The sequence below is a fragment of the Falco naumanni genome, chromosome 11, assembly GCF_017639655.2.
Source record: "Falco naumanni isolate bFalNau1 chromosome 11, bFalNau1.pat, whole genome shotgun sequence".
NCBI classification, from domain to species: domain Eukaryota; kingdom Metazoa; phylum Chordata; class Aves; order Falconiformes; family Falconidae; genus Falco; species Falco naumanni.
This window is the reverse complement of record NC_054064.1, coordinates 3833806-3858765: the sequence shown is the minus strand read 5'-3', so window position 1 is coordinate 3858765 and position 24960 is coordinate 3833806. Positions and strand designations below refer to the sequence as shown.

At 38.0% G+C, this 24960-nt stretch overlaps 2 protein-coding genes across 7 annotated transcripts in view; one reads left to right on the top strand and one right to left on the bottom strand.

Moving 5' to 3' along the window:
- TPR (translocated promoter region, nuclear basket protein) overlaps positions 1-8345 on the bottom strand; it is a 42562-nt gene extending 34217 nt beyond the window's left edge. For 2 of the 3 annotated variants that reach the window (XM_040610284.1, XM_040610286.1), the window contains exons 1-9: positions 8150-8345; positions 6448-6552; positions 5878-5951; positions 4429-4525; positions 3970-4073; positions 3089-3253; positions 2273-2365; positions 2069-2149; positions 323-410 (exon numbers count right to left, since the gene is read on the bottom strand). In XM_040610284.1, coding sequence (XP_040466218.1) covers positions 323-410; positions 2069-2149; positions 2273-2365; positions 3089-3253; positions 3970-4073; positions 4429-4525; positions 5878-5951; positions 6448-6552; positions 8150-8300 — 958 coding nt within the window. In that variant the 5' untranslated portion in view covers positions 8301-8345. The remainder of the gene's footprint in view (positions 1-322; positions 411-2068; positions 2150-2272; positions 2366-3088; positions 3254-3969; positions 4074-4428; positions 4526-5877; positions 5952-6447; positions 6553-8149) is intronic. The other variant, XM_040610285.1, reaches the window with a different exon arrangement.
- A 99-nt stretch (positions 8346-8444) lies between these two features.
- On the top strand, positions 8445-24696 carry ODR4 (odr-4 GPCR localization factor homolog). Of its 4 annotated transcripts, none has more exons than XM_040610266.1 (14): positions 8445-8525; positions 10173-10307; positions 10739-10870; positions 11249-11344; positions 12474-12580; positions 13264-13300; positions 13419-13559; positions 14183-14278; positions 14791-14856; positions 16157-16285; positions 16958-17048; positions 17867-18052; positions 22518-22610; positions 23676-24696. In XM_040610266.1, the coding sequence occupies exons 2-14, from the start codon at positions 10209-10211 to the stop codon at positions 23741-23743; spliced, it is 1341 nt and encodes a 446-aa protein (XP_040466200.1). In that variant the 5' UTR covers positions 8445-8525; positions 10173-10208; the 3' UTR covers positions 23744-24696. The 4 variants fall into 4 exon arrangements, with proteins under 4 accessions (XP_040466200.1, XP_040466199.1, XP_040466197.1 ...); XM_040610265.1 differs by lacking the exon at positions 8445-8525 and adding an exon at positions 8688-8818; XM_040610263.1 differs by lacking the exon at positions 8445-8525 and adding an exon at positions 8848-9153.
- The last annotated feature ends 264 nt before the right edge of the window (positions 24697-24960 follow it).

The window sequence follows — 24960 nt, the reverse complement described above, 5'->3', positions numbered from 1 at the left end:
AAAACACGAACTGTCCTTTTATCAGTGAACAGAAATCTAAACAAAGACACTAAACTGAAAACATATGTTGCATAAGTAGACACTGTCATCAAAATCCAAAGTAAATTCCTGGTATATTTGAAAATAGTTTCTCCCGCCCCACTCAGGTGAAGTCAACTAGTCACATGAGATTTTAGTTACCAGCTGACTGATGTTTCCACCAGCCCAAAAGCTGATGAAGTTACATTCGCAAACACTCAATACCTATTTTTCAATGAATCAAGGTAGTTACAAAGCAGTACAACTGTTCTGCTTCATTTGCCAGTTCTCACTCACAGCCTACCTTCACCTGCTTCCTTCAGGAGCTTGTGCAGCTCTTCCACTGCTCCTGTAAGTTCATTGCTCTTTGCCTCCGAGTCATCAGCAGCACTCTACAAAAAAGCATTTTTTAAACCTTTTGAGTATATAGCAAATATATTTTTAATAACAAAGCTCAAACTGACCAAAAATTATGAACATGCACTTTGAGTAAAATGCTAAAGGATTCACCTAAACTGTACAACTCTTCTTCCACCTGGATTAAGTCTCACTTTGATCAAACTGCCCAGCTGAGAGTAAGAAGTGTCCGACATTAATGTGATATGACAAATCCAAATACAATGCACACCCTTTAGCTCATTATAGCTGGTGCTGTTCCTTCGCTTCACTACAGAAAATTTGGAGAAAAATAGAGTGCTCAATTTTGATCATTCTGTAAAATTTGGTATTTTTAGGGAATCCTATATAAACAGTTTATGTTTCTTTGCTTCCAGTTAGAGATCTCACAACTGCAAGACTGTACAATACCTTAGCAATTCTGAAAGCCCATTAGTGATAACTAAACTAAAGATGACTCAACTTTCGCTAATCAGTGAAGTCTCAGAATAGGCTCTCATGGGAGGGCACTCAATGTTTTTAATATCAGGTCAGACAAATATGTCAGCAGTCGCAAGTACATAGCAAACTATGTTAAGCAGAAGACAAAACTTTAAGCCCCGTCAAATCAATGATTCTATAATAAAAGCATAAATTAATAGGATTAAAAAACCCAAAACAACCAAAACAAAACCATATTAAAAGGTAAATGGTAAAGCATTATGGTCTGGAAAAGTCAGCTACTGACTTGCTGTTCAAGGAAGGGGTATCAGTTTACATATAATCAGACAAAGTATTGACATAGAACTCAGAATTAAGCATGGTAGGACGTTTACATAGGTATCTAAGCAAGTTAACTCAGGAAACAGAACTCATTAACCCATGAATCCAATATGTGTGAACTGAAGAGCAATCAATTCTCCGCTAGTTGACTCTGTCTTAGTCAATAGGCTACAGGAAATTTTTCATTCTTCAAGCTGACAAAAATAAGCATCATCTCAAGAAGTAATTTTTATTTGACACAATACATTACATCCAGCTGTGTCTTAATCAGATCATTAACACTTGCAGTGTTATTCAAAATGAACTTCTACTAACCAAACTCAGAAAAATCTCTTGTGTAGTCCTATTTTACATACAAATCATTGCCTCCCAATACGTCATATTATTACAACCCCATGTGGTTGTAAGACATAACAACATTCATACAACATGAAGCCTCAATACAGTGAGCATAAAATTACTATTTTAACCACAGTTTTGCTTAATCTACAAAATGATCCAAACAATATAAGATTTCAAATGCTGCCTAAGACAGCAGCAAAGAAAAAAATGATTTGGATGTTTCACAGCTTGCTTTGTGGTTAAGATTTTATGATCAACATCATCTAGAGATGAGCTGTGAGCAACATGAAATTTTCCAAACAGGGTGTTTCGCTTATTTGTAATTTTTTTCAGCCTCTTCCTTGGCCACTAGCAGCTGCTTCTCCGCATTCTGTTTCTTGATGTTGTAGTACTGGACCTCCACTTCCATTTGCAATGGAAATTAGCCTTCCCCAAATCCGTATTTTTTGGGCTGGGGGTGGGAACCCAAAGTGGCCTGCATTACATTTAATACCAAGATTCAGCCCCAAGTAATACTAATATATGCTTATAACAGAATCAATAAACTCACCTTATACAAATTGGATAATTTTATGTGGGCATTCAGTTCATTGTGGAATCTTTCCTCCATACTAGCTTGCTGTTCTTTTGCCTAGTAAATTAAAGAAGAGACAGGGTAGGACAGCATTCCCACTATTCCTATTTTCCATATTTTGTTTTTTAACTTGTCAAAGCAACTGTAATGAACATTCACATATACTTCAAGTCGTCTTACCTCCTTCAGTTTATTCAAAAGGTCTTCCACATGCTTCTGAAGATTTTCATTTGACTGTTTTAAGCCGTTTACCTGTTCCTCCATTCTGGAAACCTGTTCAAAGAATAAATGAGAACACCATGTATACATTTGTATTTCCAGTCCAGTTTATTCTGGAAAATACCCAGCTCATTGTCTTTTACTTTAAAAAAAATGAAAGTTCCAGAAAGAGCACAAATGGTTATGTTTTCTAACAATCTTTGCTCCCATGCATTCAGCTAAATTAAAAAGTGAGAGTCCCCAGATTGCTTCAGTTACCCACCAAATAAACCCACAAGCCTCAGTGGTGCAATGTGCCACAGAAAACCTGACCAGTTGTCACAGTTTTTAGAGAAACTGCTAAGGTACGCAAACAGAAGTTCACTGGACCCAAGCACTTTTAAAATATGGCCACTGACTGCCACCTATTTTGTTGTAGAAAAACAAAAATATAATCACCCCGCTCTGCACAGAATGTTAAGTCAGATCTTTCTTCCCCTTCCCCTTATTAATAACTGTATTCTGATACATTTTAATAGCATTATACCATTGCATAGCTTTGTTATCAGTGACTCCCAAATTTCTAGCTTATCATTAAAATCTTTGACTATTCTAGGTAATAGTAACTATATGTATTCATTAAAAATCACAAGTTAAAAGAACAAACAACTCCTTATTAATTGCAAAACTTTTTTTTTTTTACTCAAATACAGTTATTAAAGTACTTCCTTTTGTTTAATAGTTAACCAGGAGGTGTAATTTACAAGACACGTCAAAAGCACTCAGTAATTGCACTACCTCCTCCTTCTTGTTCTCCAGATTACATTTAAGCTCCAAGATTTCATTGCCTTTTTCCCTGGCAGTATGTAGAAGTTCATCAGTTTTGGTTTTCAACTCAGCATTCAGCCACGTGTTCTGATTCTGCAGTAGTTCTTTTTCTTGCTCCAACCTTTTCTCACGGTACTAAAAAGAAAATTGCACAGTGTAATTGTACTGGTTCCACAGAAAATAGAGCAGCTAATCAAAGTACTATCAACAGAGTAGGAGTAGCAAAAATGTATTGTAATCTGGTAAATAGCACCAAATGACAGGCAGTGTTCCTTATTACATTGGTAATACTAACTTAGCAGTCTCAAACTAAAAGAACTTCTTGAAACTTGAGTTAGTTTCCTCCAAGTTTCCATTACATAGGAACATTAACTACATTAATATGTAGCTAAAGGAAATAAATTAAGGAGGAAAAAAAAAAAGGAAATAAATAAAATAATAAAGGAAATAAATCAAAAGTTCTTCCTCATCTCGTTTCCTCCTCTCTTCCAGCTCTTTATGGAGTTTATTCTGCCCTCAGAGAAATGGTGCATGTTCACAAGTAATTATTTTTCTCCTTTCTACCTGCCCTTGTGGACCTGTAGTCCTTCTTCCTAGTGGGTAGGAGCAGCCACCATTGCCACAAACAGAAGCTTGGACACACTTGCCCAACTTGATGTCCCCTTGCCTTCTATAAATGTCTCACTTTCAGTCACAGCCATCAATTTTACAATGAAATAATTTTTGATAAATAACACGAACACATGCGACCTACTTTCAAAGTCAGTAATAACAAAATGATGATTACATCACATGTGAACAACTACTTATTAGAACATTAACACATACTACGCACATAAAGTACTACTCACCTTCATGGAAACATCTGATGTCTGAAGTTCATCCAACTTTAACTGAAGTTTCACCTTTTCTGTGTTTGCTTCTGTAAGTTTTTCATTTAAGCGTTTAACATCCTCTGGAGGAGGGATATCAGTATTAACAAATGCTAATTGTTTAGGTTTTAATTATTCAGCTTAACAAAATTTTACAAATGAGAACAGGCAAGACATAACGTATGCAACTGTATATTGTGCAATAAGATACTGTATGTTTTTACATGTGCAAAACTAAGCATCAAAGTGCTGTGTTCTTCCGCAATTAGCATGTAATTTCCTGCCTTCTTTCCTTTTCTCTAAATACTGTTTCCTGCTAATCCGTTACTTGGTACTGCCTATACAAACTGGATATTCCATACCAATTCAATTGTTCAAGCACGCCTTTTATTTAGCAAAATCTTGTGAAGCATTCTGTTATAGTATTCTTGGCTATACCATTTAAATGTTCAACTTCCTGAGATTGTCTTTCACTTGTTCGAACCAAATCTCTCTTTTCAGCTTCCAGTTCTTCTTTTTCTCTACTTAAATGGCTCTGAAAAAAATTGCAAAAGAGCAGTAAAGAAATGTGATCAGTCTTCCGTACCAGTTTATAGTCACTATTTATACTTATCATCACAGAGGCATGCCAAACCACAGTAAGTTACCCTAGCCAACTGAAAACTGGGATAAGAGGCTTTCATGGTGAGCAGCTGAATCAGTCTAAACTAATGGCTACTTTCATTTTTTCTACCATGCTGGGGTATGTAATTTAAACAAATACAGATTAATGTACCTCTTTCTTCTAGTGCCTAATAGCCAACACATTTCAATTAATATTTCTTTCCCCATAAACCACTCTGACACCAACGTCCAGCCGGCCCTTTGTGCTTAAGGGTGAAATGCCACTATCACATAAGATTAGACAGCAACGATGAAAGCAGTATCACACAGCTGTCAGACCAGCACACTGAACAGGTAGTTTTCATGCCTTTGCTTTTCAATTGGCAGAGAGGTCCAGATTGCCAAAAGACTCCCTCTGGTACTAAGCTGTATTTGAATGAAGATCAGAACAAAAATTGTTGAACTTAGAGCAGATGAAAAACTGAAGGCCTAACAGAAATCTAAAACAAGCAACAGTTAGAACTGCATCTAATTTTAGTATTCATTGAAAGACACCTTTGACTTCACTGCAACAGTTTTGTCTGGTTAAATAAAAGAGGTAACAGAGTAACCAAGTAATGAACACATTCAAAAAATCAGTATCAAAATCAAATCGAAGTCAATAAACTTGGATCATTTATAGGCTATAGTATACTACCTCTGCATTCTAAGGTGTCAATACAAACCACTTCAGTTAGGCCCAGGTAAGCCCTTCTGGGGAAACAACCAGATTTGTCTTCCCATTGTGGACATGGGAATGTGGACATAATACTAATGTTTTTACTTCCTGTTCCAGGATTAGTGTTCTGCTGGGTATGTCAACTGAAGTGACTCATTCTGCAACCCCCTAACTTTTGAGCGTAATGCAAGGAAACTGCCAGAGCATGGGAAAGGATGGAGGAAAAAACAGAACTCTTCTTTACACCTTTGTCCAATTTTTGAGGTTCAGCTTAACGTCACTTAACAGGTTTCAGCTAGAATGAAACAATCTATCCAAACTGAAATAAAAGCATCTGTTCCAACGTATGGTCACCTGTAATTCAGTTTGCTAAAACACCAGCATTTACTTTAAAAACCCACACAACTTTCCTGTACACACAGCCATATGGACATGTAAATACATACAACAGTACATATTTGTACTGATACTGATACAGTCCAGTTTGGAAATTGACTGCACTTTTTTCTGCAATGAGGCAGGTGAACCAAAAAGTCTTTCAACTTATTGACAAGTTCTTCCAGTACCTGAATGGCTGCATTACGATCCTGAGCAGCTTCAAGTTCTTTATTTTTCTCATTCAGTGATTTCAACTGTTCATCTGTTGGAGAAGAAGAAAAAGTGGTGAGGGATTTCCACTGAAACATAATGACAGAATTCACTTACCAAATGCAATTAAGCCAAAATTTCCTTTAACAACATAAATAACCCCATAAATTTAAAAAAAAAAAAAAAAAAAAAAAAAGAGACACACAGAGAGGAATTCAAGGCTTCACTATTGATGGACTAGGAAGTACTACAACAAACTAATGCACTCAGAGCAAAGGCATTTATTGTGAAGATCAATACGTGACCCACTGTAGTACTATCACTACAAAAATCAGAAAGCAAGGTGTTTTCTTTCATTACAGCGAAAATTTCATTTTTAAAAAAAGCTGATGAACACATAAACAAAACCTCTCTCTAAATGCAGAAATAACAAATGTAGCTCGTGGATGTATTTTTGACTCCTATTTAAAACTTAAAGCGTTTCCGTATAACACTGGACTAAAGAATGAACATCCTGTCCAGTCTTAAGAATGTGCAGTTATACTTACGAAGTTTTTTAAGCTCCTCACGGAGAGTTTGACATTCTTGTGTCTCATTTACAAGTCTCTCCTGACTTTGAGCCAGACGCTTTTCTACTTCAAAGTATTGTTGTTCTGCAAAATAACAATGTTATCTCAATTTCACTTTTTTCTTTCTCACTTTTATCAAGGATCCTTAGTTACTAATGGACATCTTTATTAAAGAACAGTATTTATAAAGAAAATATCTAAAAATAATTACAGCAGATTTAAGAAAAAAGAATTTTTGCAAGCAAAACAATGCATTTCCCTACTGAATTAACACTGTTTAAAATATTTTGTTAGCATGAAAAACGATGTCTTTCCAGAAATGATCCATAAATACAGCCTAATTAATTATAACTGTTCTTTAACATTTTTGATGTAGATAGAGAACACTGTATCAGCACAATTATGCAGTGTGGTCTTGTCATCTTAAAACTTCTTTTACCTGTAGCGTATTTCTAGACACACACAGTAAAATCCACATAACTCTATGCATCAAGGGATTTGATTTAGAAAAAATTTAATTAAGACTTCACAAAATGAACTCTTGTTCTTTACGCTGCGTAGCCCACATCGCTGAAAAAAATAATTAGATCTAAATTTTGGTTATCTGAAACATTAACTTTGTCATAGAGCATAACTATAAAATATTTCATAAAAGCAGAACTAATCTCACTCCTGGGCATAGTGGACTTATAAGGAAGTACTGAAAATTTTTTATTTATCTTATGCTTCTTATCATATTTTATAATTTCAATACTGCTGCCACTCCAGACACGTATAAGAAGAATGCACCTGAAAGAGACTAACCAGCTAAAATCCAAGGGTTACTGTAATTTACACCACACTTTATTATTAGTAAAACTTTTATCATTATAGAGGTGGAAAGGTTGAAGGAAAACTAGAAGTTCACACCAGAAGTTGTCACCTCGTTACCCAGGAACTAACTCATACTCACAACCTTGCCCAGCCCTTACACTCATCTACACTCTTCTCTCATTTCTGCTCCAGTTCTCTACTGGTATTATTCTGTGATCAAATAACCTGCAAATCCAATATAAAAATGTTGATTCTGTCAGAAGTGTTTTACAGAAAGGTTATGGTCTTCAATGTGCAATTTAACAGAAAAAGTATAAACCTAAGAATATTTGAGAGCTTGGTAAACCACTGTTCCTCTTCCACAACGAGGATACAAACAAACTGATTGTATGTCAGTGTTTATTAAAAACCTGATGAGATGCCATTCTGTAAGACCATTTTGAATACAGTTTTAACCCTAATAAGTCTTTTGCAAAGGATTGAAAAAAATAATAATAATCTTGCCAAGTGGAAGTCGGAGACAAAACCCTACCTGGTTTCAGCTGAAGGGCTCCTTCCCAGCCCAGGGACATGCCGTGGGTTTCGATGACAAGGACCTGTCAGGCCCAGCTCTACCTCCCTCACTCCTCTCCTCAGAACGAACCACGACATTGCCACTGGCCAAAAGCGCGTCAAAGGAGGGAGCACACGGCCCGGCCCCAGCCAGGCTGTGGCCCACCACCTCTGCCCGGGCACCGGGGCGAGCGAATAGCGTTCAGGCCTTGGGCAGCACAGCTCCCTCCGCACGGCGCAGCGCAGGGCCTGCTCCGTTCCCGCTGCCCCCTCACCTCCGCTCCCGTTCTCCCAGTCTCCCCCGCCCCGGACTCACCGCTGTCCACCTTGAAGCGCTCATGCCTGGCTCGGAGCCCGTCAATCTCGCTCTGCTGATCAGCCAAGAAGCGTTCCAGCTTCCCCTGCACCGGCTTGGGCAGCTTGGAGAGCTCGGCCCGCTCCAGGAGCTGCTGCAGCACGGCCGCCATCTTGGAAGCCGCCGCTGCGCTTTCCGGCCTACCCGCCACCCGCCGCCGCGCGCCCAAGGGCGCAGGCGCGGCGATAGCGCAGGCGCGAGCGGGCGGGCGGTGCCCCGCGGGACCATGGGAAAAGGAGTTTTCCAAAACACTTCCGCTTCCGGTAGCGGAGCCCTTTCCGCCTCGTTGAGTGAGGCTGGCGCCGCTTGTTGGCGTGCGGAAGCCGCTAAAACCGGGGTAGGAGGCCCGAAGGCTTCGTCTCGAAGCTTGATACGAGGCCGCTCCTCCTTCGAAGGCGCGGAGCCGCCGCCGCTTCCCTCAGGCGCAGCATGGTGGCGCTGCTGCCCAGCTCTCCCCTGCGCGCCCTTTTCCCGCGCTCGGGGCCGGGACGCGTCATCGCCCTGTGCCGGGGCGCGAGCGGCGCGTGCCGGTGACGCGGCGGTGGCCGCCTCGGGGCTCGGCTGAGGCGGCGGCGGTGCTGAGGTGGCGGTGGCCGAGCTTGGGGAGCCGGCGGCGGCAGCGCCCGGCAGGCTAGTGCGGGGAGCGGTGGGGGCGGCCCGAGGCGCTGGGGCACCTGTGTGGGAGCGAGTGCTGAGCCGCGGCCGGGCCGCAGGGCAGGTGCGGGCGAGTGCAGAGGTGGTTTGGGGCCAGCTCTGGGCTGAGGTGAGATGCGGGGCGTAACAGCCTTCCCCCTCGCCCTGCTCTAGAGCTTCAGCTTTGCCGTCTCTGTGCACTGTCTGCAGCAGACACCTTTGTAAAGGCTCAGGATGCCCTTTGCTTCCTCACCATGTGCTTTGGTTTTTTCATAGTTAATGTTTGTGAAAGACCTGAACGCACGAAGCAATTTTCAAAACAGATCTGCATGGTAGGGAGGAGTGTGTGTGGCTACTGATGGGAGCTGTAAAGATGGCTTTTGGATAGTCCTCAGATGCTGTACTTTTAATGCCTTAGGAACTGGAATGAAAGTTGTGCATGGTATGTTTAAGTACAAGTGTGAAATTTAGCAAGTCCCTCAAAGAGGAATGTGAATGGAAGAATGCACACTTTACATTTTAGTATCTGATGAAACATGACACAGAAAGAAATTGTTGCTTGGAGACATTCCACACCTCGAATACTGTGTTCAGTTTTTGGGCTCCTCACTACAAGACAGACATTGAGGTGCTGGAGTGTGCCCAGAGAAGGACAATGAAGCTGGTGAAGGGTCTAACAAACAAGCCTTATGAGGGGCGGCTGAGGGAACTGGGGTTGTTTAGCCTGGAGAAAAGGAGGCTGAGGGTAGACCTTACTGCTCTTTACAACTGCCTGAAAGGAGGTTGTAGTGGGATGGGGGTTGGTCTCTTTTTCCCAAGTAACAGGTGATATGATGAGAGGAAATGGTCTCAAGTTGTGCCAGGGGAGGTTTAGGTTGGATATTAGGAAAAAATTCTTCGCTGAAAGGGTTGTCAAGCATTCAACCAGGCTGCCTATGGAAGTGGTTGAGTCACCACCCCTGGAGGTATTAAAAAACATGCAGATAATGTGCTTAGGGACGTGGTTTAGTGATAGACTTGGCAGTGCTAGATTAATGGTTGGACTTGATGATCTCAGAGGTCTTTTCCAAGCTAAATGATTTGGTGGTTTTGTTTTGCCTAGCATGTACTTGTGTGACTTGCTATGTCATTTAAGTGGCAGGTATCTAAAGTAGTTTTCTTTCACATGTCACATACTTCCTCTAGTTTAGCGAGTTATGTTTTTTCAGTTAAAAAACAAACTTGGAGATCATATAGCTACTTAACTAGCCTTTGTTGACAAAGTATTGATGTATTCAGGATCTTTGTGTGAGACATATTTTCATGTAACAAGTAAATATATTTGCGTTGACTTTATACATTTGTTTTGTAGGTTGAAACTACAATACTTAGTCTTAAACCTGGAGCTATGGGTAGAACTTACTTTGTTGAGGAAGCTATTGGGCATTATCTTTCAGACCTTAGCACAAAATTAAAGCCTTATGTCACTGGCCTGTTAATAGGGCAGGTAAGTGTGTAATAATCTGAAGTCTGTTCCATTCATTCATATTAACAGGGGGAAAAATCCCTTGGCCCTAATTATCTGGGATGAGTCTGTTAACATCACTTTGATCTTGTATAATGCAGAAGGGTGGTAATAACAACAGAAGGGGTTTCTGTAAATGATCTGCAGTGTCAACCAACTGCTTGAGTCTTTTAAAATAGTTTTGTGAAAGATGAGACACATAAAAAAGAAAATCATAAAAATAAAACTTACCACTAAACAAGGCTTTAAGGCAAAGGCAAAAAAAAAAATTAATCAAGGAATTATTTTTGTAGTAGATTGCTGTAGAGTTTAACAATACCTAGTATAAAGCAGCCCTTATAGTTAATATGTTATGCAGTATATTCTCAGACTTGATATCAACATCTATTTGCTTATACTGATGTTTTTGAAAGTGTTCCCTACAAAGAGACTACGTAATTCGGGCTGTTCGAACGCCTCCAAAGGAAGAGCAGAAGGAAGACAACATTGATCTTTCAAAACTGGCATCCATTGATGAAGAATGGATAACTGCACATGCCAGTCAGGTAGAACAATACGAGTTAATGTAGAGGGTGGGAGGAACAGAAGGGAAATAAGATTGACAGAAACTGTCTTCTCACTTGTGTAATCTCAAGCCTTTTTCTCAAAGTAAAAGAACCTTCCTGGGCTAGGCAAGATATTTTAAGCCAAAATACTTGTATTGTTTTCAAAGGTCACAATAGAACAGAGATTTGATAGGACTGATAGCAAGAAAATTTGCAAGATGTGTTCCTATATTTCAGAGGAACCTATAAGTGAAAAACAGGCCTGCGAATTTCATTTCTGCTTTTCATGCATACTGGTCTCATTGAAAGTTTTTGATAAATTACATGGTTGCTAGGTCTTTGATTCCTATTAATATATGTTAAATTTTTATTTTTAAGGTTTCTAGAATGCTTCCTGGAGGCTTATTAGTTCTTGGTGTATTTATTATTGCAACTCCAGAACTATCAAAAGATTGTCAAAATGTTTTGCGCAAGGTAAGTATACTTCCTGGTGGAAAGACAAGAGTATCTTTACAGGTGTAGCTGAGTAATTTCCTATCATTGACTTGAGTATGTATGGTTGTACTGTTGCTTTATTTCTAAAAGCACAATATTTTGGTTTTATGTGTGGTTTTGAGACTGAAACCTCAGAAATAGCTGTCCTATGGAGCTGTACTACACCTTGTATTTGCTAACTTTGTTTTTTGTGATTTTTTTGTTACTGCAGTAGGAAATCTTACTGAATTTTCTGAAAGTGAACATTCTGGCCTAAGGGAAACATCTTCAAGGTTTATATTAAGCTAAATCCTTGTGGCACAAGTGTTAGTAGTGGCAGTACGTTATCTTTTTTTGTCTGAATTAATTGTTGATTAGGGATGTTTACAACATTCAAAGACGTATAGCTCAGATTCCTTTAAAAAAAAAGAGTATCTTCTATAGAAATAGTGGTATTTGACTTGGGTATGTGTGGTTATGTTTAAAAACTACTTAGAATGTGCTACTGTCTGACAGACATTAAAATGCATTTTTGTTACAGTATTTGGACCACATTAGTTTGTTCTGTAGAGGTAGGTTCATTTTATTGTTTTCGTAAGGTAAGCATAAGTGATTTAAACATGAGTAAGTTTTGAAGTCTAAGGTCCAAAATTCAGTTTTGGCAGTGCAATGCAATTGCATCTCAATTGTGATTACTGAAATGAGTAGCCAAGAAAAAAAAAAGTGAACTGTGTCCAGGTGATCAGTGTTTGCTGAATTAAAATTCAGGTTTGTTTAATTAGTAGCTATTTTGCAGAGCTGTCTTTCCTGATCCTTAACTGATAGGCATAAAGCTGTAATATTTTTGTAAGGAGAAAATCATACAAGTTGAATATGTGAATGTGTGTGACTTGGTTCAGTTTATAAGGAAGCTGAATTAAGATTTAACAAGCAACTTTCACTGGCACAGTTGCCTATGAATCTTTGAATGGTCTATTGACGGGACATTTTGGTGACATGTAAGCTGTGTTTCCCATTTATAAATAGTTATGGTATCACACGGATTTAGAACTTTAGTGCAAGACTATTTTCCAGACATTGTGATTCATTGTTTTTGTGGAAAAATCCATAATACTTTTTTCATCTTTAGCTAATCTTCTCAGTGGAAAAATCGTTGACTAAAAGAAGGCTCTGGAAACCTGCGGAGGAGGAGGTCTCAGACAGAGCAGCTCTTCAAATCTGTTCTGCTACAAAAAAGTATCCTTTATGAACAAGCTTTATTGATTGAGACTCCTACCCCCAACCTCTTTTCTGTAATGATTTCTGAATAAAGGATGTATTGGGAAGAGGAAGTTCTTTGAGTTCAGATAGTTTGAAAGCATGAAGTTTTCTAATCACCAATGAGTAGACTATTGATCCTCTTACCCTTGCAAAATTTCCGTCATTTCTTACTGTTATGTTTGTCTTTGTGGTTGCATCAAATTAGGCCTTCCCCAGTCAATTTTGATTTGCATAACTGAACAAAACATTTGAAATACTGCATATCATCTTGAGCTTGCTTTTACCAATGATTCTTAAATGGAAGTGGGGAAACAGCAGGCATGTGGGATCCATACTGGCGCTGCAGAAGAATGCTGGGTCTGTTGAGGTAATACAAGGAGAGAAAGCAAGGGTTTTCCTTAGAGATGAGAGAAACAAGGACAAATTGGAAATTGGTAGATCTCCCTATGAATACATATTGATCTTAGTATATCTGTAAGAGATGGGCAGCCTCACTATGGTAGTTGGAGTTTACAGACAAATTTTTACACTAAGGAAATGTGAGAACTTTCTTCAGAGCATAAATTAGCTCAACGAAGAAGTAAAGGACAAGATTAATTGCAAATTGGTTTTACTTGTCTTTTTGCTTTTCACTGGATTTTTTTCTTTAAGTAGCAAAGAGTAGTTTGCCGAACCTATGATGTGCAAGATCCAAAGGTAAGCTCATCATCTTGTAAGTCATATACAGCTTTTAATGCATGACAAGTAAAAATATCTAGTTGACTAATACAGTGTTTTGTATAGATGTTTTATTGCTTTCTTTTTCTGCTCTCAGAGTTCAGCTAAACCAGCAGATTGGAAGTATCAGAGTGCTCTATCTGCTTCCTGGTTAGCTTTGTACTGCACTGTAAATGTTAATATTCACATTCCACTTCTTGCTACTTCACCGAACCATGACTTGGAGAAGAATACAAAGGTAACTAACCAGCTGCACCAATTTTGTAATTGGTCTCTACACTACTCTTTCTGTTGAAATAAGGGAAAGATTTGGGGAGTGTGAGCAGAGGAGTAGGACTAATCAGCAGAGAATGTTTGGCAGGTAGCTCTCTCTTAAATGTAATTTGAAGTTACAGTGAAGCACTCACAGTACAAAAAATGTGGATAGCTTTTCTTCTGCTGTGTTTAGTCTTGACAGTTTCCTTTGCTCAGAATTATTTAGCAATTGTTATGAGTATTCCAACTAAAGTCTATCTGCTTCACATAGTGAAAGGTTACATCCAATTATAACTGGTGTGGGGTGCTTTTAATATGAATTGACTTTAAACAGGCTGCATCCACTCTCTACAAAAATCAAATCCCTGGGGTAGCACTTCAGTAATTCAAAATGTTTGTTTGTTAATGGATATATTCTGAACGCATAGGGTTTAAGATTTAACTTTGGAAAAACATTGAGGCAGTTTTTTTAGAGCCTAAAACTCTCTCGGAGTAACTGTTGAGCATGTATTTCTAGAATTTTCAGCATGATACTGTCCAGCTCTTTTAGTGAAATTCTCTTTCTTCCTCCTTATGAGATTTTTGTGTTTTCACCTTTTTTTAAAGAATGGGTTAAATCGATGGTCAAAACAGATAGAAGACAGTGTTTTTCTGATCAATGGACAAGTCAAAGATGATGATGCAGAATTACTAGAAGGGCAGGTAAGTACCGAACAACAAGGAATTGAACTCTAATAGATGTGTAGTTAGGACCTCCAGCGTGAGCACTGACTGAGATGTCTTCTATACGGTATTTACTGATCTAATTGGCCTAATTTGGGGAGCTAATACACTACTTGTGTTTCCATCTTCATTGCTGCAGATTGCCTCTTCTTCCTCTGGCAACGTGAACACAATAATGACATTTGAAGTCTGACTAAATATTTTTCTATACGCTATCTCCTCATTAGAGAAATTGAGTAAGGTGTGAATGTAGGTGGTGATATCTCTGTATGTCTAAATGTTTAACGAAGAGCAGAAACACCTTGTTAAGCTGATGCATTCATCTGTCCCTTTAGTTTTGTAATTATATTCTCATGGCTGTTTTCTATGTGCCATTTTTCTGTTAAAAGCTGTAAACTAGGGCACGTTTTATACCACGGTGAGGAGGCTTTGATTAAGGGAGTTTTATTTTTTTCTGTTTCATGACACAATGGTGTTTTTTTCCCCCTCAGAAAAAGTTAAGGGGAAATACTCAGTCCAGCTCCCAGTCTTCTGATGTCAAGGTTCTGACACAGCTGGTAAGTATTTAGTGGTTTGTGAAGTGTAACCTGGCTGTTATCTTATAAGATAGAACAAAAAGTAAAATAACATTATGAATTATTGTCTAGAAATTCATCTTACTTAATCCTAAGACTTTTTTTTTCCCCAATAGATATTGAATGTGGAACTAATTGTGGACAGATCTGCATATTTTGTGTCTTTAGAAATTCTTGTGGTGTAATTGTCTAAGAATTGCACAGTAAAGCTGCAAGGAAAATCTGAACAACTGGTTATAGAAATGAAGTCCTGCAGACTAATTCATTTGACAGCAGGATAGCTGTATGTACATTGATTTCAAAGTGACTTTGCATCATTTTGAATTTCAGAATCTCCCCTGCACTTCAACTTGCTATGGACATTTACTTGAACACTTTTGTCAGATGCTCAGTCACTAGTTTTTAAGTTACGGTACAGATCCTGTGAGCTGAGTCATAGTCTGGAGCTGTTGGGTCTGTGTCAGGAATTTCCCCTCTACCAGAAGTTATGCTGGCCTGAACGCTGAATTAGGTGCCCTAGTCTAGGTTCTAAAGTCCAAATGTGTCCAGGCATTGTTTTGTAGGCTTCTTGCACAGCACAAACCATCCTGTTTTGTCAGGTAGTTTCTGGATTCTCTAAAGTTGTTTAGCAAGACTTTTAGAAATGTATAAAATGGCATTTTAAAACTTGGTGAATGTCTTAGCTTCTTCAGTTGTTACATTATTCCAATGGTAAATTGCTTCAGAAAAAGGAAAGCTTTTTATTTTGGTGCAAAGTAGTTTATGCAGTTCATGTGGAAGTTACACATACCCATGTTGCCTTATCCTTTGGTAGTTAGGGAAAATATATATATATGTTTGATACAGTTCTAAATGTGACCACTTTTATAATTTAGTACTGAGGGAATGAGTCTCAGGATGCCCTAGGTTATGCTGACTATATAGTAAACATAACAAACTTCATTGTTCAAAAAATAATTTAAAAAAGATTTCTAGATTGCTATACTAATATTAGCCACAAGCCACTTGCCTGGGAAGTGTTTGAAGTCTTATGGACACAAATATTTAAATTGCAAGAATGGAATGTCTGGAAAAGTAAACACACTTTCCATAATGGAAAAGGAGAGAGGTTGTCAGTCTTAACTAAGAAACTTAAAAAATAAAATCAGTTAGGAACTATGAGGGGAAACATGTCATATGTAAACACTTAAGGTATGCTATTAATTTCCTAGTTCTGTTTTTTGTTACTCATGCTGTAGGTGCCTTGGTAACAAGATAAAACTGAAACATGTTTATTTTTCAGTCCCAGGGTTCAAGTCATAGATCGACAGCTACAGTCCAGGTCTGCAGTGGTTCCATAAATCTCAAAGGGGCTGTGAAATGCAGAGCCTACATACATAACAACAAGCCAAAAGTTAAAGAAGCTATTCAGGTAGCAAAAAGGTTGTTAGTTCATCAGAAACAGTTTTCTGAAATACATGAAACTTGTCATACTGGTTTTCCTTTGCCAAAATGACGTGGTCTAAACTGGTGTCAAAATGTTCATCCCCTTGAAACATTTGGATTGTTTTAGAAACCATCTCTGTGTGTGGTGGATCCAGTCCCTTTTTCACTACTAAAAGGTCCTCTTGCTGAGGCTGTTCTCTGGTGTATTTTTGCATAACTTGTCAAAGTGATTAGGGTCTGAAGAATTTTCTTAATTTTTAAGAGAAGGTTACAGGCTATATTTTTTTCATGTGTAGAGGGAAAATACACATTTATTCAGTGATGTATTTTTTTCCCTTTTGTTGAGTCAATGCATTGTGATTATTTTTATTTGTTTTTAATGGTGATGTCTAGAAGTTGTCAGTTCTTATCCTGAGAATACTAAAATTTTCCACAGCTTTTCATTTTTCTTTTGTTGCTTTATTTCTTGGTATTTGTTTGATGTTAGCTTCTCTTTATTGGACTTTTAAAAATTCTCTTTAGAGTTTTTATTTTCTGGGAAAAACTGTTCTTTCGACATAGGTTAAACCCATGAGGGACTTCTTTTGTTCTTTCTTACTTAGTCAAAATCTTTGCAAATACTGATTATATTACTGATGTTTTCACTTTGTCCTTGCAGGCTTTGAAAAGAGACATAATAAATACCTTGAGTGATCGGTGTGAAATACTATTTGAAGATCTAATTATAAATGAAGGACATCACAAAAAAAGTAGGAATTAAAAACATAAAACCACTCACATTTGCATTGAATTTTGGTGTTTGTAGAATATTCTGCTGGTGTTATGAAGTTTCAGTATGGTTAGAGCAGGATGCAAAGCAAATGGCACAATTTCTGTTTGGCAGCCTTGACTTTTTCTTAAATCTGTATAATTTTTGTCAAGTTCAGATACATTTTTTTTAAATTTTTTTTTGGTATCGCAGCTTTCACACCAAGTTTGTATTCAGTTCTCATGACCACAAAATGCAATTTTAGCTGCTTTCTCACTGATCAGAAATTTTGCAATTTTTAAAAATTGTGTAGTGGAAAGTCTTGTCACTGAAGTTCTAATGTAACTTGCACTTCAGGATAATGCGGCCAACTTCATCCAACCGTGATTTAAACTTGTTTTCAGTTTCGTCTTTAGGTGGCACCCGTACTTTGTGGCTTTAAGTATGGCATAAAGCAGCCAAGTGTTTGCAGTCCTTGACGGTGTTGAAACCATGTGCTGCTCTGCGTATGCTCTTATCTGCAGTCTTTTGCTAGTAATTCTAAACATGAAAAAAGGTCTGTTTAACATCTTATGGTCTGTTTTGGAGGTGTCTCAGATATTTCTGGAGAGACTAATCTAGGAATATTAATCAATCTAATAGCAGCCAAAACTCATAAAACAGTATCAGCAAGTCATGCCTGAAAACAGCATTTTTACATGGCAACCTTGAGCAGTTCTTTTGCAATAGCTTTATCTTATGGTTGGAGATAAATGACGAATCTTATCATAATTGGCAAGGCCTTTATTTGGATGGTATTTTTTCCCTTTTTTCTTTCAGATTTTGAGAGGGAATATCATGTCTTACCTCAAAGACTGTTCGTCCCTGTTGCTGGATCCACTGTGATGCTCAGTGATTATAAGTTTGGTGATGAGGCCACTGGAGAAATTCAGGAACGTTTTGTTGAGATGTTGGATCAGTCTGTGCAAGCTGAAAATATCCATATAGCAGAGGAAATGAGCACAGGTAAATACAGTATCTGAGAACCAGGATAGAGTGCATCATGGATTACAAAAATGTTGACCAATGGCTTAAGCCAGTTTTATCTAGATACAGATACACATAAAGTTGGCTTACTTCATATCAACCTCTAAGGGTTTGTATCAGTCTAATTACAGTTTAAATATACTTGTGAAAAATGGTAGGGATTTTTGCAGTTTGTGGAGTTCTGTGTCAGTTTCTTTGATTTCAGTGTAGGAGTCAAATATGTAGTTGAAATGCATCTAATAATACTTCCTGTGACCTTATGGAAGAGATTTCTCCCCTTTCCCCCCACCCCCACCTATCAACATGAATGCAAGCTGCAAGTTAGTTTTATAATTAATTTTCTTTTTAAATAACACTAAATCTCAGATAAGAACTGTGAACACTTTTTCATGTTTGTAATTTGGGACAAAAACTGGGAAATGCAGCCATGAGCTTGCTGTGTATGTAGGGTGAACTGTGATTACTGATATTCTGCTTGACCTACCTACTTCCTTGGAGAGTTTCTTAATTTCAGAGCTAGCCATAAATTCTTATGTCTTTCTAAATTAGTCAGCTTCCCCCAGGCTTTAACTAAACCTGTTAGTTCTGAATCTGACTCAATAATCTTGAGAAGTTAAAGATGTACATAGCTTAAGAACTTTCAGAAAAACAGGAAAGCCAATAAAAATCTCTCTTGCATTATAAAAGCCACTTTAAAAATCTCAAAGCTAATTATTACTGAGCTTTAAGGAATTACTATAACTTAGGGAAGCAAATTAATATTGTAGTAGCAGGTGAGATAGGCGTGGGAGGGAGAGAAATGATTCAGTTTGGCTTTATTGGTTATGTAAAGATACATGATCTGGAGGTAGGAAGAATGCACAATTAGACTAACAGCAATGTATCACGAAGATTGATGCCAATAATAAATGTAAAATGATGTCCAAGTAGCTCACAAAATGAGTTTGTGTGGTCTCATAGCTTGCTGGTTGCAGAGTTAGTTGTATGGGATTTATTTTCTTTTTTTTTTAAAAAAAAAAAAAGGCAAATTAGAGTGAGTGCATAGCAGAGGAGAGGGGAAAACGTACAAAGAGACTTTCAGAAAAAAATGAGACTAGTCTTGTCCCAGTGAATACCATAAAGTTTGCCGATAGAATGGGTTCTGTTAATGTAGTGATAGTAGTAGTAATGCTATCAGCACAATGCTGTTCAATTCTGACAGGTATTGTTACGACATTGTTAACCTGTAGCTTATTAAAATCACAGGTTAGTTAATGCTTTTATTAATGCCAGGAAGTCTGTTTTGGAAATTAGACCTGTTAACTGTGTAAGAGAAGTGTTCTGTGTTGTAAAGAAAAGCATTAATTTTGGAACTTGATTTTTATTGGTACTTTGGTATGAAATGTCTTAAGTATTGCTGCAAATGTGTTTTTGTGGCATAATGAGAATTTGGGGTTTCCCTTGTGTAAAGGCATTTTCAATACATCATTCCAGTTTGGGTAGCATTGGTTGTTTCTGAAAGCTTAGCACTATATTGATAATAGTCAATATTGAGTAATGGTGTAAAAATTAGTTTGTAGTGAATTTTGACATCAGCCTTCCTGTGTGTATCGTGATTCCTCTGGTCTTAAGCACCAACCTTGAATTAACTGGAAACGCTGTCCATAATGAAGTTGTGGGGAAAGCCTGCCAATAAAAAGAATAGTTTAAAATTCAAGAACACGACCAGGCTTTTGAAATAATTTCTTTTTTTGTTGCTCTTTGAAATATGCACTGAAGAAGAAGAGGACCTAATCAGTATAGCTAAAAAAATTATTTTTTTAATCAGCCTTTAGTCAAAATATATGAAGTAATGGTATTTTGGGAAGGTCAGTTCTACGTGCTTGCTTAGTATGGTCTCTGCTGCTGTCTCCTAGTTTTATTCTCACGATTCCTTGTACGACTCTCCAGTGAGGTCACTACTGGATCATGCTTTAAAATTGTTGCATGAAAAGTAGAAAGTAAAAACTGACCTGTTTATAATTGAAAGATATAAATAGATCTAACATTGTAGGTTCAAGGTATTTGGTGCTTTAATACAAGCAATTGAAAGCTCTGCATTCATGATTGGCTTTACTAAATCCCTGTTCCTCCTTGATGCAGTGAGTGGGGGTGATGTGTTAAATACCCTGAGTGGATAAACATAAACAAGACGTCAGTAGTGGTAATCACTTCTTCATCTTTGTTAGCAAATTGAAGAATTAATGAAGTATTAAGGATTCATATAATTGGTACTAGAAAGCATCTGCTTTTGTGTGGTGTTTATACTACAGCTGCTTCTCGTACAAGTCTTCCATAACTTAATGGCATAAATGCCTTTGGTAACTAAATAGCTTGAGGATGTTTCTTTTCTTTTTTCCTCTTTCTTCTGGCCTCCCTCAGCCCCCAAGTGAACATTGCTGCCTTGATGTGCAGCTTCAAAAGTTGCATTCAGAAAAGAGCAACAGTTTTTATGAAAGTGCAAGGAAACTTAAAAGTCACAAACTGTCCTGCTTGCTCATCAGAACTGAAGAGAAAGACACCTGCTGAATCTAGACTTTAAAGGTGACCCAAGAAATGTGGTCAGCCTCTCTAAACGTGGGATGATATTTTAGGGAATTGAGAACTGTTGTAGTTTGGAGAGAATGCAGTGCACTTAACTGTGCTAGTTAAGGTACTTAAAAAGCTATTTTGCAACAATTAATAATTCCTTGACTCTAGTTGAAGATTTCTGCTCATATTTTAGCCAGATGAGGGTGTGTTTTCCCTTGCACAGAAAAAATAACGATGAAACTACAACCTCATTGCAGACGATTGGGCTTAAGACATACTTGATAATTTCTCTTCAAAAAAGCACCCCTTGCATTGAAATGCTGTGTCCTTATTTTTATTACAGGTATGTGCAGCTTACAGGGAGATCTCAAAACAATATTTATGCTTAATGTATGCATCTGTATGTGTGTGTATATATATCTTGCTATCCTATAAAGTTTCCTATCAGACAGTCGTTAATTGTTCTGCTGTTAGTACATCCTATGCAAAGTCAGTGGGTTCAGAGATAAAAATTGCTAAAGACACCTAAAATTGCTCGGTCCTAAATATCTAGTTTGAGTGCTTTTGTGTAACAACAGATCTTATGCAAGTTTGACTTAGGAAGATTTTGAAGACAATCATGCACGACTCAGCTGACAGAAGCAACCTTTTGATCACATATCTAGATTATACGTTTCCAGCATAGCTAATGATATGAGAAAGTACTTTTCCATGAGTCATTGTCATGCGAATCGTACAAGGGGTGTGCCTTATTACTCAATTAAAGAATTTGTAATTTATAGGTGATTGACAACCTCACTCTGGAGATGGGAGATCTGTTTTAATTTTGATCAATATTCCATGGACTGCTAAAACTTGGTATCTGGTACTGCAGTGGGCTTTCCTTCATCTTCTGAAGGAGAACAATTTGTTAGCCTTTTCATATCTCAGCATGGCCATTCTGTTCTTTCTGAAGACAGACAGGTCTCACTGCAATAGCACAAACACTTCCTGTTACTGTTTATTTGTACAGAAGATGTCTGCAATAGTAGCTACTGGATTGTAATCGGAACTTTTGACAAGTGATGCCTTAGCAAACTATCCTGGGAACAGGAATGCAAATGGGTGGCCTTTGGCCCACCACCATCAAGTAGCCTTATCAATGAACTGCGCAGTCCAAAGCATGCTTGCTCTGTGTGGAACAAATGAACAAGTTCAACTGGAGGACTCGAGATTAATCCTGTTCTTTGTCCTCCCCCTCCCTAACAAGCTGGATATAGCCAAGTGATTAGGGAAATCTTTGGAAAGGAAATAGATACGAGTCTGAATCCCATCAGTCTGGAAATAGTCAAGCTCTCTCAGATCCTGGATGAGCAGTCTAAGGATTTAGTAATAGTTCCAAAGGGGAGTGTGTCCTCTATGCCTTCTCTGAAAGTGTACTTCAGGGGATCTTCAAAAAGGAATTTCTGTGCTTTGAAAAAAAGCGTTTATGGCTGTTGGATAGGGAAGTGATGCTGGGCGCACTCTTTCAATGACTGTGCATTTTGCTTGTAGCCTGAACTCCGGACAGAAGGATTTAAAGGGAAAACTTTGATCTTGGAAAGTTCATTTTGGTGGTTCCCTGAGTAGTCAAATTCTCCCCTGTTTTTGTAAAGGGGGTTGGGTATGTTATTCGGGAAGCAAGGTGTGGAAAACGAGTTTTGGAAGAGGAACGCCTTCCCAAATGTGTTTTTTATCTTTATTTTTACCCTTCCGGCCATATAGAATAATTTAGTACTATGCTGTTGATACTGTACCATTTCTACTGCAATAAACAGGTGTTGATATGAAGTTCTTGAGCTTTTGCATTAATTCAGCTATAAACACAACTTAACTTTTCACCTGATGTTTACTTCTTCATTTGATTTCCATGCAGTTGATATTTGTCCCATCACAGACCGCACGGATGACATGCAACAGAAACAACTGACAAAAGCAACATTGCTGTTGAAACTTCAACAAAATATGGGTATGTTGATTTTCTGATCTTTGCTGTGGCAATCCATAAACTATAATGGACCCTTTTCAGTACTGTTAATACAGTGTTTTTCCAAAATGAGTCCCTATTTCAGTATTGTAGGTACAGAGTATTTCTGGGGGAGAAAGAACTATAGCCTGCTGTTGGAACAAAACCAGTGTTTGCATTCATTCAGCCTACAAGTCAATACAAAAGGCTCATGTAACTTTATTTCTTTTTTGAAGAGCCACTGCTTCTATAATTCCACGCTTGAAAAAAAACCTCCACAGTTGAATGGCTTTGTCAAGTAGGCATCCATAATTTAGCTAGTGACTCACTAATCTTCTGAACCTGACAAATACATATGGGCTTGGGTGCAAATTGTCAGCTTCAGTAATTCAGGGAACACAAGCCACAGAACTTTCTTAAATACAGCTTCTCATGATACTCCTTTGTCTAGCTCTCCTGTATCTGTCTGCGCTTAGTACAGTTTTCTTTGCTGTGAGTTTTACTCTGTCTTTTTGTATTAAAATACAGTTACATTTCAGTCAACAAAACAGTAACTTGTTTTCTATTAATTCTTAGAAGTGGAACATAGCAACTGGAAGATTAAAGAGTACTAGCAGCAAATGCGTGTTTGCTTTGGATGTGAAAATGTTTTCCCTTGAATCATCACTCAGGTGTTTTGGGGTTTTTGTGTGTTGTCTTCTCAACTGCATCAGTAACAAGTGTGTTAATAGGAAAATTACTGTTGTGCTACACAGACTGACAGCAGACGTAATGCCACACAGAAAAGAAAAACAATAGCTTTCGTTTCTTCGTGCTTAGTTTATTTTTCCTACTCTGATTCCTAGAATTAAACAGTAGTGCAGAATCAGTGCATTATTTTATGGGCCAGGACACGGCCAAGGATTGTAGCTTTAGATTTAAGCTTAGCAGTGGCAAATAGTTATTGGGGTGGCTCTTACTGGTTCTCCTCCTGTGTGTTGTTCACCTTGACCCTGCCTTCCACACCCTAGCTGCTGGTGACTGTGCTGCCCTTGCCACTCACTGAATGTATTTCCTTTGTTATTTTAGGTGTGGTAATAGCAGCTGCTGTTGCAGTCTTTGCATCGATCTTCTCTTTCAATTACTTCAGTGATTAAACTCAAGCAACTGGACTTTCATGGAAGTATTGGCCGGTTACAAGGTGGAAAGAAACATCTGAGTTCAGTATATTTGTAATTGGGAATTGTTGCCTATATATCACCAGTTAATGTGCAATATAAATTGTAATGGTAGGTTCAGTTACCTTGTTCCAGCATGCACTTACTATATCAAGTAGAGTCATGTGATTAGAGTATCATGTAGAAGGGGAGTCAGGTTTACAAGAAACTAATCCTGTTGCTCTGTATAAATGAATGATAGGAGTATTTTCTAGAAAGATCTCTTAAGCAAATGTAGAACCTTTATTTTCTTCCTACTTCCTCTTCCAATGCAAAATATTGGTTAATTGGCATAATAGCTGTACAAATAGTTTCTAGTATTTCAAGACGAGACCAATTCAGCTTGTGAATACCTTCGTTCAAGACCTGGAGAACTCAACCAATAAAATGCATAGAACTTCTGAGATGTGTGTATGCCACCTTTTACTTGGTGACTCTTGATGAGGATTTCTCTGTCCAGCTCCAGTTGATCATACGCAGGGAATATTAACTGTTACAGCAACAGCTACATCTAGGCAGCCCTTGTGGATTATCTTGCAGTTACATGCAAGTTGTCAAAATTGTTTGCTGGTCAGGATTTTTAGGCTATAGCTTTCCATTATGAGAGACACTCTTAGGTATGTTAGGAGATGACATCATTGTTTACTTGCCATGGGGAGAGCAGGAGGAGGGAGGAATTCTAGTAAGGCTGATGAAGATAAGTCATGTCAAATGTGATGTTTACTTGGATCTGAACTACAATAGAAAAGAATTCCAGAATTCAGGGCATTTTAATACTGCAAATTTCTTTTTTGTATAAAGCCATTGGAACACTAAGAACAAATATAAGAATATGGTTCTAAAGCATAATCAAGGATGTACTGTGATACTTTTAATAAAAGGTAACTATGAGAGATATGTCTTAAATACTATTGCCTTCTCTGTATATCCTGTTTTTACATGTTTGGAAAAACAGCTGCTTTTAGCATTGTAACTATATTTTGGACAGTGTTATCTTTTGTGCTCAGTATTGCTCAAGTAGGGCCTCTCAGAGGAAAATGAATGTTGTAATGGGGGCAGTGTTTTCAGCTGCTGCACGTTTTATTGCTGCATGTTATTCTGTGCCAGTGGGTGGAATCAATAGATAAGGTGGCATTATGCAGAAGCAGTTGATTCCA

Excerpts from the sequence above, each read along its gene's own strand:
- ODR4 (XM_040610263.1), top strand. The coding sequence starts at position 9,076 with ATGTGCTTTGGTTTTTTCATAGTTAATGTTTGTGAAAGACCTGAACGC. Across the intron at positions 10,871-11,248 it reads TAACTGCACATGCCAGTCAG|GTTTCTAGAATGCTTCCTGG; the intron begins GTAGAACAATAC and ends TTTATTTTTAAG. Across the intron at positions 22,611-23,675 it reads GAAACTTCAACAAAATATGG|GTGTGGTAATAGCAGCTGCT; the intron begins GTATGTTGATTT and ends TTGTTATTTTAG.